Here is a 13,708-nt window from a genome sequence, read left to right as displayed (position 1 = left end):
AGAGAAGAGCTAAATCCTATCCTTCTACAACTCTTTCAAAAAATTTCAGAGGAACACTTCCGAACTCATTCTACAAGGCCGCTGTCACCCTGATACCAAACCAGACAAAGACAACACAGAAAAAAGAAAACTACAGGCCAGTATCACTGATGGATGTAGATGGAAAAATCCTCAACAGAATTTTAGCAAACAGAATTCAGCAACACAGCAAAAAGCTCATACACCATGATCAAGTTGGCTGTGTTTCAGGGATGCAAGGACTCTTCAATATACACAAATCAATCAATGTGGCACACCATTTTAGTAAGTTGAAAGGAAAAAACCATATGATAATCTCAATAAATGCAGAAAAAGCCTTTGACAAAATTCAGCACCCATTTATGATTAAAAATCTTCAAAACATGGGCATAGAACAAACCTACCTCAACATAGTAAAGGCCATATATAATAAGAAGCCTACAGCAAACATTATTCTCAATGGTGAAAAACTGAAAGTGTTCCCCCTAAGATCAGGAACAAAACAAGGGTGTCCACTTTCACCACTGTTATTCAACATAGTTCTGGAAGTCCTAGCTACAGCAGTCAGAGAAGAAAAAGAAATGAATCCAGATTGCAAAAGAAGTAAAGCTCTCACTATTTGCAGATGACATGAATCTGTACATAGAAAATCCTAAAGATAGTATCAGAAACAAAAGAGAAAAAAATATTTAGTAGAATTGTTTTCTAAGCTTCCTTCTCATTAAGTTAAATAACATAAACTTAACTTATTATTTTGTGTTAATAAGCAGCAAGTGTGTAGCAGTAACATAATTTTGTGGTATTCTGGAAGACTTTGTCATTTGTTATTTTATTGATTTATTATTTTAAAATGCAATGCCTCTGAACTGAATAAGATATTTCCCTTATCACATATTTTAAGAAGCCCCAAAAATCAATCAGCTCCCATCTCTGGTCCTTTTACTAATTGCCCAGCCAAGGCCATACTTATATATATAGAGAGAGAGCTGCCTCGACACTTTCAACATATTGTATTTCAAAATTCATTTGAAATGTCCTCAGACTTTACACTGCCTTCCTCATAAACTCAGTGCTTGCACTCGTGGGCCCAGTAAGTCCGGCCTGAGCACCTGTTCCCCATGAGGAGCCTACAGCATCGCACTGAGCCATCTCACCTCCCATGGAACCATGCCCCCCACACACACACCTCCTGCTGAGCACTGCTCCATCTGTTCTTTCTCTTGCACCTCACTGTTCTGATTACTACTGCTTCATAGAAAGTTTTGTAATCAGAAAGCATGAGTCCTCCAACATAGTTCTTTGTGAAATTGTATCAAGTCTTTTAGGTTCTGTGCATTTCCATATGAACTTTAGGATCAGTATTTCAACTTTGGTAAGAAATCCAGCTGAGATTTTGATAGGATTGTACTGAATCTATACATCAATTTGAGGAGTATTGCCATCTTAGTAATATTAAATCTTGCAGTCTAGGAACATGAGGCAAAAATATACTCTTTACCTTAAGAATCAGTGTCAAACTAAAAATACATTCAGTCGCTGATTCCTAATAATTGAATGCCCTCTTCACGTCACTGCTATTATTTCCTGGCAAACCAAGGTTGGACCTTGTTTGATATAATGTTTCAGACCATCCTTACTTCCCCTGCCTGACCTGTTCTTCATTAGTCCCTCTTCAATTTACCATTCTTATTACTAGTTGGAAGTTCTCTTAGTATTTGGGGAAAAAACCTCATTTGGGGGGCTGAGTATCATTCAGAACTGCTTGGCTGACGTTATCTAGCCTACTGATTGTCAACTGAATGTTGCACCATTGCTACACAGTCAGCTGTCTGTCTCAGGGTAGTCTCCAGTGTGGGACTGCAGTCTGCTGGACTCTGTAGCTGCTGTAAATGATGTTAATACAATATGTTAGAGCTTCTGCTTTTTAGGCTTGGACTGTAATAGTTTGATTTCAGAGTTGTTCCTTTTTATCTCAATATTTTAAAAAAAATTTGTGTTGTATGACATCAGAACAGATGATAGCACACAAATATGCCATTATCCATGAAATATACCTTTTTCAATTGCAGATAGACATTGACTGTATTTTCTTCTCATTTGCATATATTTAATGTTTCTTAGATGTGTGTATAATATAGATTATATACACACACATATTTATTATTTACATAAAATCAAGTATACGAATAGTATGTATATCACAAGTAAAAGTAAATAGGTATAAAATATATGTATAAAATGATCCTTAACCTAAAACACCAAGTCCCACACCACATCTCCTTTGTTTTATTATATATTTTTAGATGAAAGAAGCTTCTCTCCTTTTTAACCCTCCCTCTCCACTTTTACTTGCTTCATTAATAGTCCCCTGATTGCTAGATTCCACATGCGGTTGATGTTCTAAGAGATACTGGTTTATTTGTATCCAAGATACACATGTCTCAAAAACAAAATACTCTCCTTTCAAAGTCATCTCTTCCTTCCTTCATCAAAGATTAAGTATCATTGCTTATACTGTCCCCCATTTAAGTGGGCACTGTACCCTGAAATGTGTGTATTTTGGTAATTTTCCTTCCCTGACCAGCGATTGTCCTTGATGGCTCTTAATGCCTTGCTTCTCCATAAAGGGAGAATGTAGGTGGCACCAGAGAATCAGCAGTCCTAATTAAGTACAGTAGCAGACTTGTGCTCACTCCCCAATGTCAGCAAACATTGCGAATTTAGGACTGTCTGTGCTGCCATGGAAAGCACATGGGAGGTGATCTGCAGACTCAGGCAGGGATTCGGCGCGGCTCACCCCCCAGCTGGGGAATCCACACCTGGCCCTCTTCCTTTCCATCATCACAGGGTGAGCGTTTCTTTCACCTGCCTTCAGATGGCCTTCTGTGTTACCATCTTGGTGCAGAGCTCCTGTAAAGTTGGGGATGGTAACTACATATGCATTCTTCCCCAGCTCCCCCAGGTGCGTCCCCGGGTGCAGTTATGTGTTACACACACGCATGATTCCGTTTAGCAGTGCGGGGCCGTGCGAGCCACAGACGGCCTCCGTGTGCAGCCTTCCGTCATCTGTGTGTTGTAAGATGTGTTTGCTAACTCCCTACAGTGTCCTAAGTTTATTTTCTTCAAATCAGCCTACAGGATTTTGTCCTTCAGCAGTACTGGCAGGAAAGACTGATAAACGCAGTGCTTTCTTTGGAATTTCATTTCGCTCTGTCGGAAAGCTGAAGCCATCACACACACACACCTGCTTGAATCTGTGTCGGGCACACACACACACACACACCTGCTTGAATCTGTGTCGGGCACACACACACACACACACACCTGCTTGAATCTGTGTCGGGCACACACACACACACACACCTGCTTGAATCTGTGTCGGGCACACACACACACACACACACACACACACACACACACACACACAACCTGCTTGAATCTGTGTCGGGCACTTTCTGGAGATGTTCTAACAACAACAGAGACAGAGGGGAGGCAGCGGTGTGTGTGTGGACGGGTCTGGGCTCAGTCGCTGACCCATGCTGGGAGGGACAGGAGCAGACGGAACAAACACTCTGCCTCAGCAGCCGCCGCCTGTGCCAGAGGTTCTGGTCATCTCAGGCCTGGCACTTCTGCATCCACAGGAAAGCAGTGGGAGAGGAGCCCACTGTCAGCGACAATTTCATGTAAAGGACTCGGGTCCTCCACTCTTTATTCAGCCCATCCCTCTTGGAAACCTGCACCCGTGCAGAAACCTGACTGGCACTTAGCACGTTGCCCAGATGTGAGGTGAGGGGCTGCTTGCAGCTACGTTTCTGTCTTCAGATGGTTTGAGAGCTTGACTTAGGAGCTGCTCTCGTGACAGAACTAGAAGCCCAGGCGCCTTTGTTTCCTTGGTGCTCCAGTTCAGCGGGAGTGGCAGGCCTTCCCTTTGCACGGCTCCTCATGGTGAAAGGTGTGTTCTTGGGATTAAGGAAACTCCTTCACTGCCCTCAAGTGGTACCTGAATAATTTGTATTAAAATCGTAGAACTTGGGGCTTTGTGTTTCCGGTTCTGCATAGAAATGAATCGCTCAGATAAAAGAGCAGCCTGGAGATTAGCACCCAGGAGACGAGTGTTCCCGCCTCCTGGATTAGCCATTTAGCACAGTACCTGACACTCCCGAGGCCTGTGTGAGGGTCGCTGACATCCTGGTTTGTGGTCCGACGTTAGTGATGTGACCTTACTTCCACTTACTCTGCTTTCTTACTTCATAGGTCAAACTGCGCTGAAAACATCCGCAAACACATCCTCCACACGGGCAAACACGAAGGCGTCAAGATGTACAACTGCCCCAAGTGTGACTATGGCACCAACATCCCCGTGGAGTTCCGGAACCACCTGAAAGAACAGCATCCAGACATCGAGAACCCGGACCTGGCCTACCTGCACGCAGGTAGGAAACGAAAGCTGCTGTGTGAAACACTTCGCTCGTCGCAGGGGCTGTCAGGCTGTTTGTGCATTAGCAGTTATCTAAACATGGCAGCATGTGTGACAGTATCCGCTTCAAGACTGATAAAAAAGTACACTGCTCTTGTCCCCTTGACTGTGAAAGCAGGTCTTTTCCATTCTATTCCATCAGGAGCAAATATGGTGAAATAATCTCCCCACAGTTGTTAAGAGCAAATATTCCAAACACAGTTGGACTGTTGTGGGTGTCTGAGCTTCATATTTTGCCTGATGATAAGGTTTTTAACATTTTCAACAAATGTTTGTGATTTGAATTGTTATGCCCAGTTCCTTGCCCCATGGTTTTCCAGTAAGTACTGGAAGGGGAAGCGTGTGAGTGAGGAAAACAGGAGAACCTGGAAGGGGCAACAGGGCGCCCTGCATCCCAGGCATCAGCAAGGACTGTCGCGCAGGGTGCAGGCAGCGGTGGTGGCAGGGGCTGCTGAGATCGCCCCTGCCTCATTGGAGTGGCCATCAGGTGCTGCGGGAGGAGCAGCAACACAGCCCCAATGCAGGTTAGGCACAGGCATGCCTGCAGCCCAGCCTGGCATTCAGAGAACCAGAGGGCCTGGGTGTGAGTTCTGTGTGGGCAGCCAGGGGACGGGTGGCGAGGGTGGGGCCTGTTAAGGACGCATCCCCTACAGGACGTCTAGAGGAAGTTCCTAACCAGAGCCCAGACAGGACTGAATTTAAATAATGCGAGGTGATCAGGGGATGTTTCCAGCAGGTACTTTGGAGCTGTTGGAGCTGTACTTAAACTCTCCTCCCCTTCCTGGCTGGGTGGGTTACAGGCAGGCTTACCGCATCACTGCAGGTTTATTTCTCGGACGTAAATCGACGTGGTGGTATCTGTGTAAAGGGCCACTGTGAGAATTTAAAAAGATAATTGGCTATGAAGCTCTTAGCAGGCACAGTGCAAAGGATTGTGGGTGCTGCTGCTGCTGCTGGCCCGTGACACTAGTGCCTGAAAGTCGTGGGAATCCCACCGAGGGCAGCGCTGCCCTTGCAAAATGTGTCAGTGACGTGTGCTCACAGAACGTCTGCGTGAAGGAGAGAGAGCTCCATGGGTTAGAATAACAGTCCTGATACATTTGACATTGCATATAACGTTGTTATTCGTTTTCCACTGATATGTTCTTTCAGATTTCTCTATGCTCGTATGATCGACTCTTTTAAGTCACAGTGAAGTGTCCTATTTAGTCATCTCTGCTGTACCCAGGGCTGTGTTTGAAAAAGAAAAACGGGGTCAATACTCTTTTCTTTTTGGTGAGGTTGTTACTGAAAAGCTTTTGAACTAGACAGATTATCAGTTTTAGTTCACAAAAACAGATAAAGTCAAATTGAAATATCTTCTGGCCATCAGTACCTGTGGGTTCTTTACTGTTATGGATGCATGACAATGCAGATGTCAGAAAACGTTGCCTAAAAGCTGGGACTTCAAGAAATGGCCAGGTGACACCATCTGAATTGATGGTGGGTTGTCAGCAGTGTAGCATTTTCAAGGTAGTTTCCAACGCCTGCTTCTCAAGATGCAATATTGATGTATTCTGTCTCTTTCTTCCATTGTACCAATTAGGCATTGAAACTAGGTCATTTTCCTAAAATAAGGTATCTCTAACTTGTTAGATGAAGTAAACAGCAAAGAAAGGGGGAGGAAGCTAATTGCAAACCAAAGAAACACGTTGCTTTTGCTCATGCCATTGCTGCCCTAGTCATGCAGTATTCCTTTTGAGATATCATTTGTATAAAAATTTACTTAGAAAACTTATTCTAGTTGGTTTGTTTATGTGTGTATGCTCTTATGCATAGAATCCTAGGTTTCTGTTTGTGTTTCTGTGTCTCTGTTAGAACCTTTCTCTCCATAATTAATAATAACGTTCCTCAGTATTTTTACAAATGAATTCCTTGGGTTGTTTATTCCACCCTGTGCAGGGCAGTATCCCTCTTCAGTAATATATTTGCTTTGATAAACTTAGCTCAGTTCAGAGAAAACTTTTAAAGGGCAGAGTTTTTAGACTGACTTGTTAACCTTGTAGTTCTAAGTCATCTGTAAGCCCTTCCTGAGTATGTGGGAGGCGCCTTCCTCGATGTGAAGGGGAGATACTGAAGCAGCTGGGGCTCCTCTCCTCCCAGGCTGTCTGGTGAAGGATTAGGCAGCACTTGGGGTAAATCTATGATGGATGGTTCCCGGGAAGGTCCAGAGGTGGCCTGGACTCCTCAGAGTGGTTTATGGCCCTGACCTGATGGCGACTGGCAGCTGCCTTCTCTGCTGTCAGGACTACTGATCTGTTGAGAATTATGTGATCCAAAGTTCAGTGACGCATATGAAGCAGTTCTTTTTAACCACTCAAAACAAGTAAACAAATGCACTTGCGATCTGCCTTGGCTCTCCCATGTGTCTCAAACATCTCGTGGCCCCGTGAGAAGGAAAACATCAAACACCGGCAACAGAAAATATTGTATATAATGTCATTGGGGTATTTTAAATTTTTGTTGAGATGCTATTTGGAAGTGTGTATGTTAAATGAGCTCTTGGGTTTTGTTTGTTTGTTTGTTTTTAACAAACAGTTCTGTAGAGTGTTTCCTGCAGTTGTGCGTCCGCCGGCGGGGCCTCCGGGGCGGCGTCCAGCTGCCTTGCAGTGTCCCGTGTGTCTGTGCGCGTGGCCCTCGGCAGGATAGGTTGAGCTTCAGCCCTCATTCCCCTGTTGAATGACTTGGGAAACCCTGTTGTAACTGTATGGGTCTCAGTCTGTAAGCTGGGGATGACAATGCCTGCAGCACATTCTTATAAGATCTAACAGAGGTGGTACAGTGTGTAAACTGTTGGACATGATAATGTTTGGCATCCATGTTTGCCCAGCTTTCTTCTTCTCTGTTTGCTTCTGTTGATGATTAATTGTCTTTTTTGTCAATTTTTGGGGGGAATTAGGAGAATGATTTTGATATAATTTACCATTTCATACTCCCAAGAACTAAAGGCTGTATGTGAGCTTTAATTTCAGCTATAGCTTTTTTGACTAACAAGATACAAGTGGCTATTTATTTTTTGAATAAAAGTGGATTGTTTAGAAATCCAAGGCATTTAGGGATCTTCTAATTATCTTTTTGTTAACTATTGAAATAGTAATAAAACTGATTTCTAGCTTATATCTGCTGTGCTCACAGCACAGAGTCTGAATTATTTTAATCCTTTGAAATTTGTTTATACTTTCTTTATGCCTAGGATTTGGTAGGTTTTGGTAAATGTTTGAGATACTAGGAAGTTTTGTGTTGTTCAGTGCTGTATTGTGTTTCTTGTATATCACTTACCTCATTTGTTAACTGTATTGCTCAGGTTGTCTCTTTCTTACTGATTTTTTCAATGCTAACCCAATCAACTGTGTTAAGAGAGGTAAAAGCTGCCCACCATGATTGTGGGGTGTCTGTTTTTCTGTTAATTTTGATTTTACATACTTTAAAGATAAATCACTGGGCACTTGGAACTTTAAGTTTGTTTTCTACACATACCCACCTGTGATAAAGAAAAAATACGTAGTTCTCTATCACTGTTGTCACTGTGAATGTTCCTTTTTATCTGTAGTAACACTTCTTGCCATCATTCTGTATTTCATATTAACTATACCAGCTTCCTTATAAACAGCATGTAGCTGCATTTTGTTTCTGCTGTCACAACTTTAATCTTTAACTTGAAATATTCTTTTACTTTATTATTTATACTTAATATATTTATCAATGTACTCATCATAGTCAAAACCCCAAACTACTGAAACGTCCACCAGGTAGAGTGTAGAAAGGTTTGCAAGTTTACCCAATGGAGTACTTTACAGCAATGAGAATGATTGAATTACATTCACAGCATGAATAAATCTCACAGTCGTATCTTTGGATGAAGTTAGCCAAACAAAAAGGAGCATATTCTGTATGATTTCATTTTTCATTAAATATTAAAACAACAAAGAGTATTCTGTGGTGTTAGAAACCAGAGTCTGTTTTCCTTGGGATGAGAAGCAGTGGTGTGGTTCTGTTTCTTATTTCTAACATTGGGATGAGGTTGTGTTCAGCTGGAGAAAGTTCTTCAAGCTCTTCTATGAGTTGTGTACTTTTTAAAAAACAGGATTCCCTTAACCCTAAATTTCTAAGGAGGTTCATTTAGGTCCATTGTAGATCTACTATGATGAGATTTTTACAATCACATTAATCCTCCAACATTGACGTCAAATTGCGAGTGGCCAGAATTTTTCTGTCATTTTACATTACAGTTTTTTTATTAAGTGAAATGTGCTTCATCTCAAAAATGACCTTTATTTGAGCTTTACGGTTTTAGCTATTGTATTTCTCCCATCTCTCTTATCCATGAATAAGCTTGGTGTTCACTCACTGCACCTTGAGAAGGAATTAAACACACTGTATGTGTGCAGTTCAGGTGACCTTCAGTTAGACTTGGGTGGTTATATCTTAGAATACTTTAAAATAACCCGAAAGGAGGGAAGACAGAGAAGAGGAGGTGAAGGAGAGGGCAGAGGAGGTATGCCGGAGCTCCGCTGATCATACTGACGAAGAAGATCTTTTTCTCGCAAATTCCAAGAGACAGCCTCCACATGACGCCTCAGATTGGAACTGTGCTCACTGTGTGTGTGTGTGTGTGTGTGTGTGTGCGCGCGCGCACAGATGCCCCCTGGGGGCCCGGCTGTGGCCGGGTCAGGCACTGAGTGGAGACTAGGAGTTTGGCTTGGTTGTTCCATATTCTCCCCTGAGAAGCCTGAACTTTAAATTTAGTAAATGTTTATGCCTTTTCCAAAGGTAAGAGTCAGATGGTGATCTCTTTTCAGGGGACATTAAGTATTAAGTGATTGCGTGGTACTTTTCCTAATTTCCTTAGCCCAGGTGGCACAGTTGGTGAAGAATCTGTCTGCCAATGCAAGAGACCCAAGAAGCATGGATTCAGCCCCTGGGTTTGGGAAATCCCCTGAAGTAGGAAATGGCAACCCACTCTAGTGTTCTTGCCTGGAAAATTCATGGACAGAGGAGCCTGGAGGACCACAGTCTGTGGGGTCACACAGCCGGTTAGCGACTGAGCACATAGCACCACTGGGTTCCTTAGTTTTTCTGCTGTCATATTTTTTAATCATATTTGTATTGATATTTTTTTTTAGTTCTTATATATATATAGTCATTTGCATTATATATTAGATTATTGCCTGTGTAAGATGATAGCCCATGAATCTATCAAACCCTTTTCACAAATTAGGATTTTTTATTCTTCAGTAAGGCAGTCAGCTTTTAATTCTTTGTGATGTGTATTATTTAACTGCATTCCCTTGCATTTTCCTCTTATCAAGTTATAAGAATAAAAATGTAAAAGCTTGACTGTTATCAAAATTCCAAATCCCTTTTCTTTTTAATGGTAAGCAATTCAGTACCATTTAAACTATTTTTAACTGATTCCTTAATTCTATCCAAGTGCATCACTTTATACTCAGGAAGATTAAATTTCATATGCCACCTCTGAGGCCATTTGCTTAATCTATCACAGTTAAGATAAAACAGCTGTAACCTTTTGTATCTTAACCATTCCCTCTCATTTACTAGTATATTCAAATTTCCTAATATAAAAGGTTTTCTTCATCATTAATTAAAAACGTTAGCGTTCTGATATATGAAGCTTTGTGGAATGTAGTCTTTCCTGAATTCTTTGGCCCTCTATTTTTAACCCCCTTACTTTCATCCCCTTTTGTTAGTTGGGTACCCTGACACATGCCATGACATTTTGTACAATAATTCATTTTATGAAAAGGTCCAAAAATCTCCAAAAATCCTGACAGTTTCTCATTGGTTCTCCCTTACATAAACCAATTATTACTTCAACTTAAAAAGGAACGAAATTTTTTCTGACATGATTGCCTTTGGTAAATCCATGCTGACTCACTCCTATTAAATTGTACTTCTCCAAATGTATCATTAAGCTCATCCATAAGTATCATCTCAAATTTATTTCCTAATATAGATGTTAGACTTACAGCTCTATAATTTTCAGCCTCTTCTCTCTTTCTTTTTAACCTTCAGACTGGATTCCTTGTTTTCCAGTCTCCTAGTACTTCACCACTTAACAAAAGACTTCCGAAAGTAATTAACAGTTCAACAATTTGATTCCTTAACCTCAGACATCATCCATGGGTTAATTTACTATTTTTCTTAACTGCTGCTAAATGTCTTTGCTTCTTTCAAACTCCTGTCTGCACACTCTGGTGCCTTCTGTGAGGCCACGTCTGTCCATCACGGCATGGCAGATTTGGTCTTTTGCTAATTGGCCTTTCTGTTCTCTCTCTCTCGCTCTCACTCCTGTTGGAATTCCTAAGTTCAGGAGTGTCTTATGGTCTTTGTAGTCAATGGGTGAATAATGTCAAAGCACTATTTTTCCATCCATCTCCTTTTTTTTTTAGTGCTATAATTGCTCCGCCGGACCATCTTATCAGTAAACATGCTGTTTACTGGTAATAAGTTGACTCTTCAAGCTCTTCATCGTTTCTCTTTTATTGAGTAATATACTGATAGAGGTTTTTTCAGAACTTTCTAATTATGCATTCTTAAATATTTGAAAATTTAATCTGCTGAAGAATAAATATGTTCTCGCTAACATGTCTCCAGTATTTCTAAAAACTTCCTGTATTTGCAGAGCACCATGGAACAGGTTAAAGAGATATTTGTGCCTGGGTGTGTCTCTCTGGCCACTCTCTGCTGCTTCCTTCCTGTGGTGCTCCACACTGTGAAGGGTATAGAGTCCTGTTTTAGACGGTTAGTGTGGAGAGCTGAAGAACTCTATTATTTTACACATTTTTGCCTTTTCAGTTACAAAGAAAGAAGGGTAGTGTCTGTGCCAGATTTTTCTTTAGATCACTAAATCCTCAAAGCAAAATTCTTTGGTAGGTGTTACTCCCAATCTAATGATTTAAAAACAAGTTAACTTGCCCATTGAAATCCATGCCTGTTTGTCTTTAAGAGTTTTCCAGTTACATAACTGCATATTCAGGAGCTTTAAAAAGATCAGCTTCTATGCATTAATGAAATTCTTATTGTGGAAGCCTGAATACTGAGTTTTAAGACACCAGATAATCTAAAAACAAGTACTAGGAAATAGCAGAGTATAATATAATTTTAAAAAATTCATACGAGGGATAAATGTTTTCACGGTACTTTTACTCCCTGGTATAGAACGTAGCTGATGGTTGGGTGGATGGATGGAGTCAAATGAACTTGGTTATAGTGTCCTGACTTTATTGCAGTTGAAATGTGTGACTTTAAACAAGTCTCTCAACCTGTATCTGTATTCTCAGCTGCAAAATGTCTAGCAGTGTTCAGCCTTTCCTTTGAATATGAAGTTGAAATTAATACATATGAAAGAGCTTTCAAAAGTATCATTAATATTGAGATTTTCTTTGAAATAAGGGTATTAGGCTTTGTTATTGCTGTTTCAGTAGCAAGAAAATACTGGGAAAGGACTAGATGAACTTTTACATTTATTTCAAGTTGTTATTGAGGATAATGTCTCATAACTATGTATGTGTATCTGTATTACATGTGTAATACATGTATTAATGTTAATCAGAGCATATATCCAAAGTTAGGGCTAGAAAAGGTCTACATGAAATTTTATTTAGAGTAGAAACTTTTATTATTTGAATTATTTCTATTCTTTGTATATTGCCCACTATATATGGTCTTGAAATGTCCTTTCTAGTGTATAATGTTCTGTGAAGTGCTTAGTGGCATTCACAGCATTTAAAGTCAGAGTATACAAGTAATGTACAACTTTTGCTAGTAATACCTAATAGAATTCACTGAAAATATCTGACGTTTATGTAAACCCACTTAGTTAATTATTTCTGATGGATCTCAAGCCTCAAGAGCCCTCAGTCTCATTTCCTAGCTACATGATCATAGAGAGAAGTTTTAGAGTGATACTTGATTTTTTTATTTTCCCAGAAAAAAACTCTATCCTCTTTTTGAAGGGAGGCCTTGCTGAGTGTAATTAGCCTGTGTAATTCAGAACCACATGGAAACTTTTTCTAGGCTGCGTTCCTCCCTGCTCAAGGTTATACAGGCACGTGCCAGGATGGTTGCCTCATCAGCACACAAAACTGTGATCTTATCTGGACCAACATTTGCAGCATTCATGAACTGAATTCTGAAAGTTAAAATAGTTTAGAAACAAAGCTGTGATCTTATCACCTCTGACAACTTCATTTATCAAAATTTTAAGAGAAACAAAAATTGTGGAAAGTTATAGTGGTCCAGTATGTTTTTATCAGGTAATTGATGTGGCTTTTTTTTAATATACAGACCTTTTATCATCTGTTTAATTCAATATAACTTATATTTCTTAAAAATTTCTTTGCCCTCCCAGACATATGCTGACCCCAACTAAAGTGCAGGTTTCTAGGAGGAGACAGGAAGGTGTCGACAAGCGCACCTGTTGATGCTGCTTCGCAGCTGACTGTCTCCTGCAAGGCGTTTAGTGACGAACAGCATCACAGCTCCTTCAGAGTATGAGGACAGTGTAGGTGTCTTCTTTAATTGGCTTTGAAGTTTAGTTCCAGAGATGTAAAAATGCACATTATTATTCATTTGTAATTTCATTTATTTCTATTTTTAGCAAGCAAAATTGCCATTTAGCAAGTTTTCCTTGTTTTAAGTTTTTAGTTTGAAATAAACTTACAGAAGAGTTACAAAAATAGTAGTGGGAAAGTTCCCATATAGCCTTTACCCAACTTCCATAAGTGTTAGCATTGTGTAACCACAGTGCAGTTACCAAAACCAGATGTTGACATTAGCACAGTACTGTTTTCTAACTCTATGTTCTTTATTCACATTTCACCAGTCTTTCCAGTCTGCTGTTTTTCTTTTCCACAGTTCAGCGCACGAATGAACACTCCCTTCTGTTGTTGAGTCTCCTTAATCTTCTCCAGTCCGCAGCAGTTTTTCAGCTTTTCATTGTCTTATGTGACTTTGGCACTTGTAAAGAATATGAATCCGTTATTTTTTAGAATATTTCTTTTTTTTTTTTTATTTATTTTTTTTTTATTCTTCCAATTTTATTTTATTTTTAAACTTTACATAATTGTATTAGTTTTGCCAAATATCAAAATGAATCCGCCACAGGTATACATGTGTTCCCCATCCCGAACCCTCCTCCCTCCTCCCTCCCCA

The 13,708-nt window shown here is 40.3% G+C and overlaps 1 protein-coding gene across 3 annotated transcripts in view; it reads left to right on the top strand.

Moving 5' to 3' along the window:
• Nucleotides 1-13,708, top strand: part of ZNF407 (zinc finger protein 407) — a 387,393-nt gene that overhangs the window by 257,408 nt on the left and 116,277 nt on the right. For all 3 annotated transcript variants that reach the window (XM_086372549.1, XM_086372550.1, XM_086372551.1), the window contains exon 8: nucleotides 4,273-4,451. In XM_086372549.1, the coding sequence (XP_086228675.1) occupies nucleotides 4,273-4,451 (179 nt within the window). The remainder of the gene's footprint in view (nucleotides 1-4,272; nucleotides 4,452-13,708) is intronic.

This window comes from Bos grunniens, chromosome 24 (genome assembly GCF_055505025.1).
Source record: "Bos grunniens cultivar Pamir isolate PY7600 chromosome 24, Bosgru_T2T1.0, whole genome shotgun sequence".
NCBI lineage: Eukaryota > Metazoa > Chordata > Mammalia > Artiodactyla > Bovidae > Bos > Bos grunniens.
Note: the sequence above shows the minus strand (reverse complement) of the source record. Positions and strands in the feature narration are given on the sequence as shown.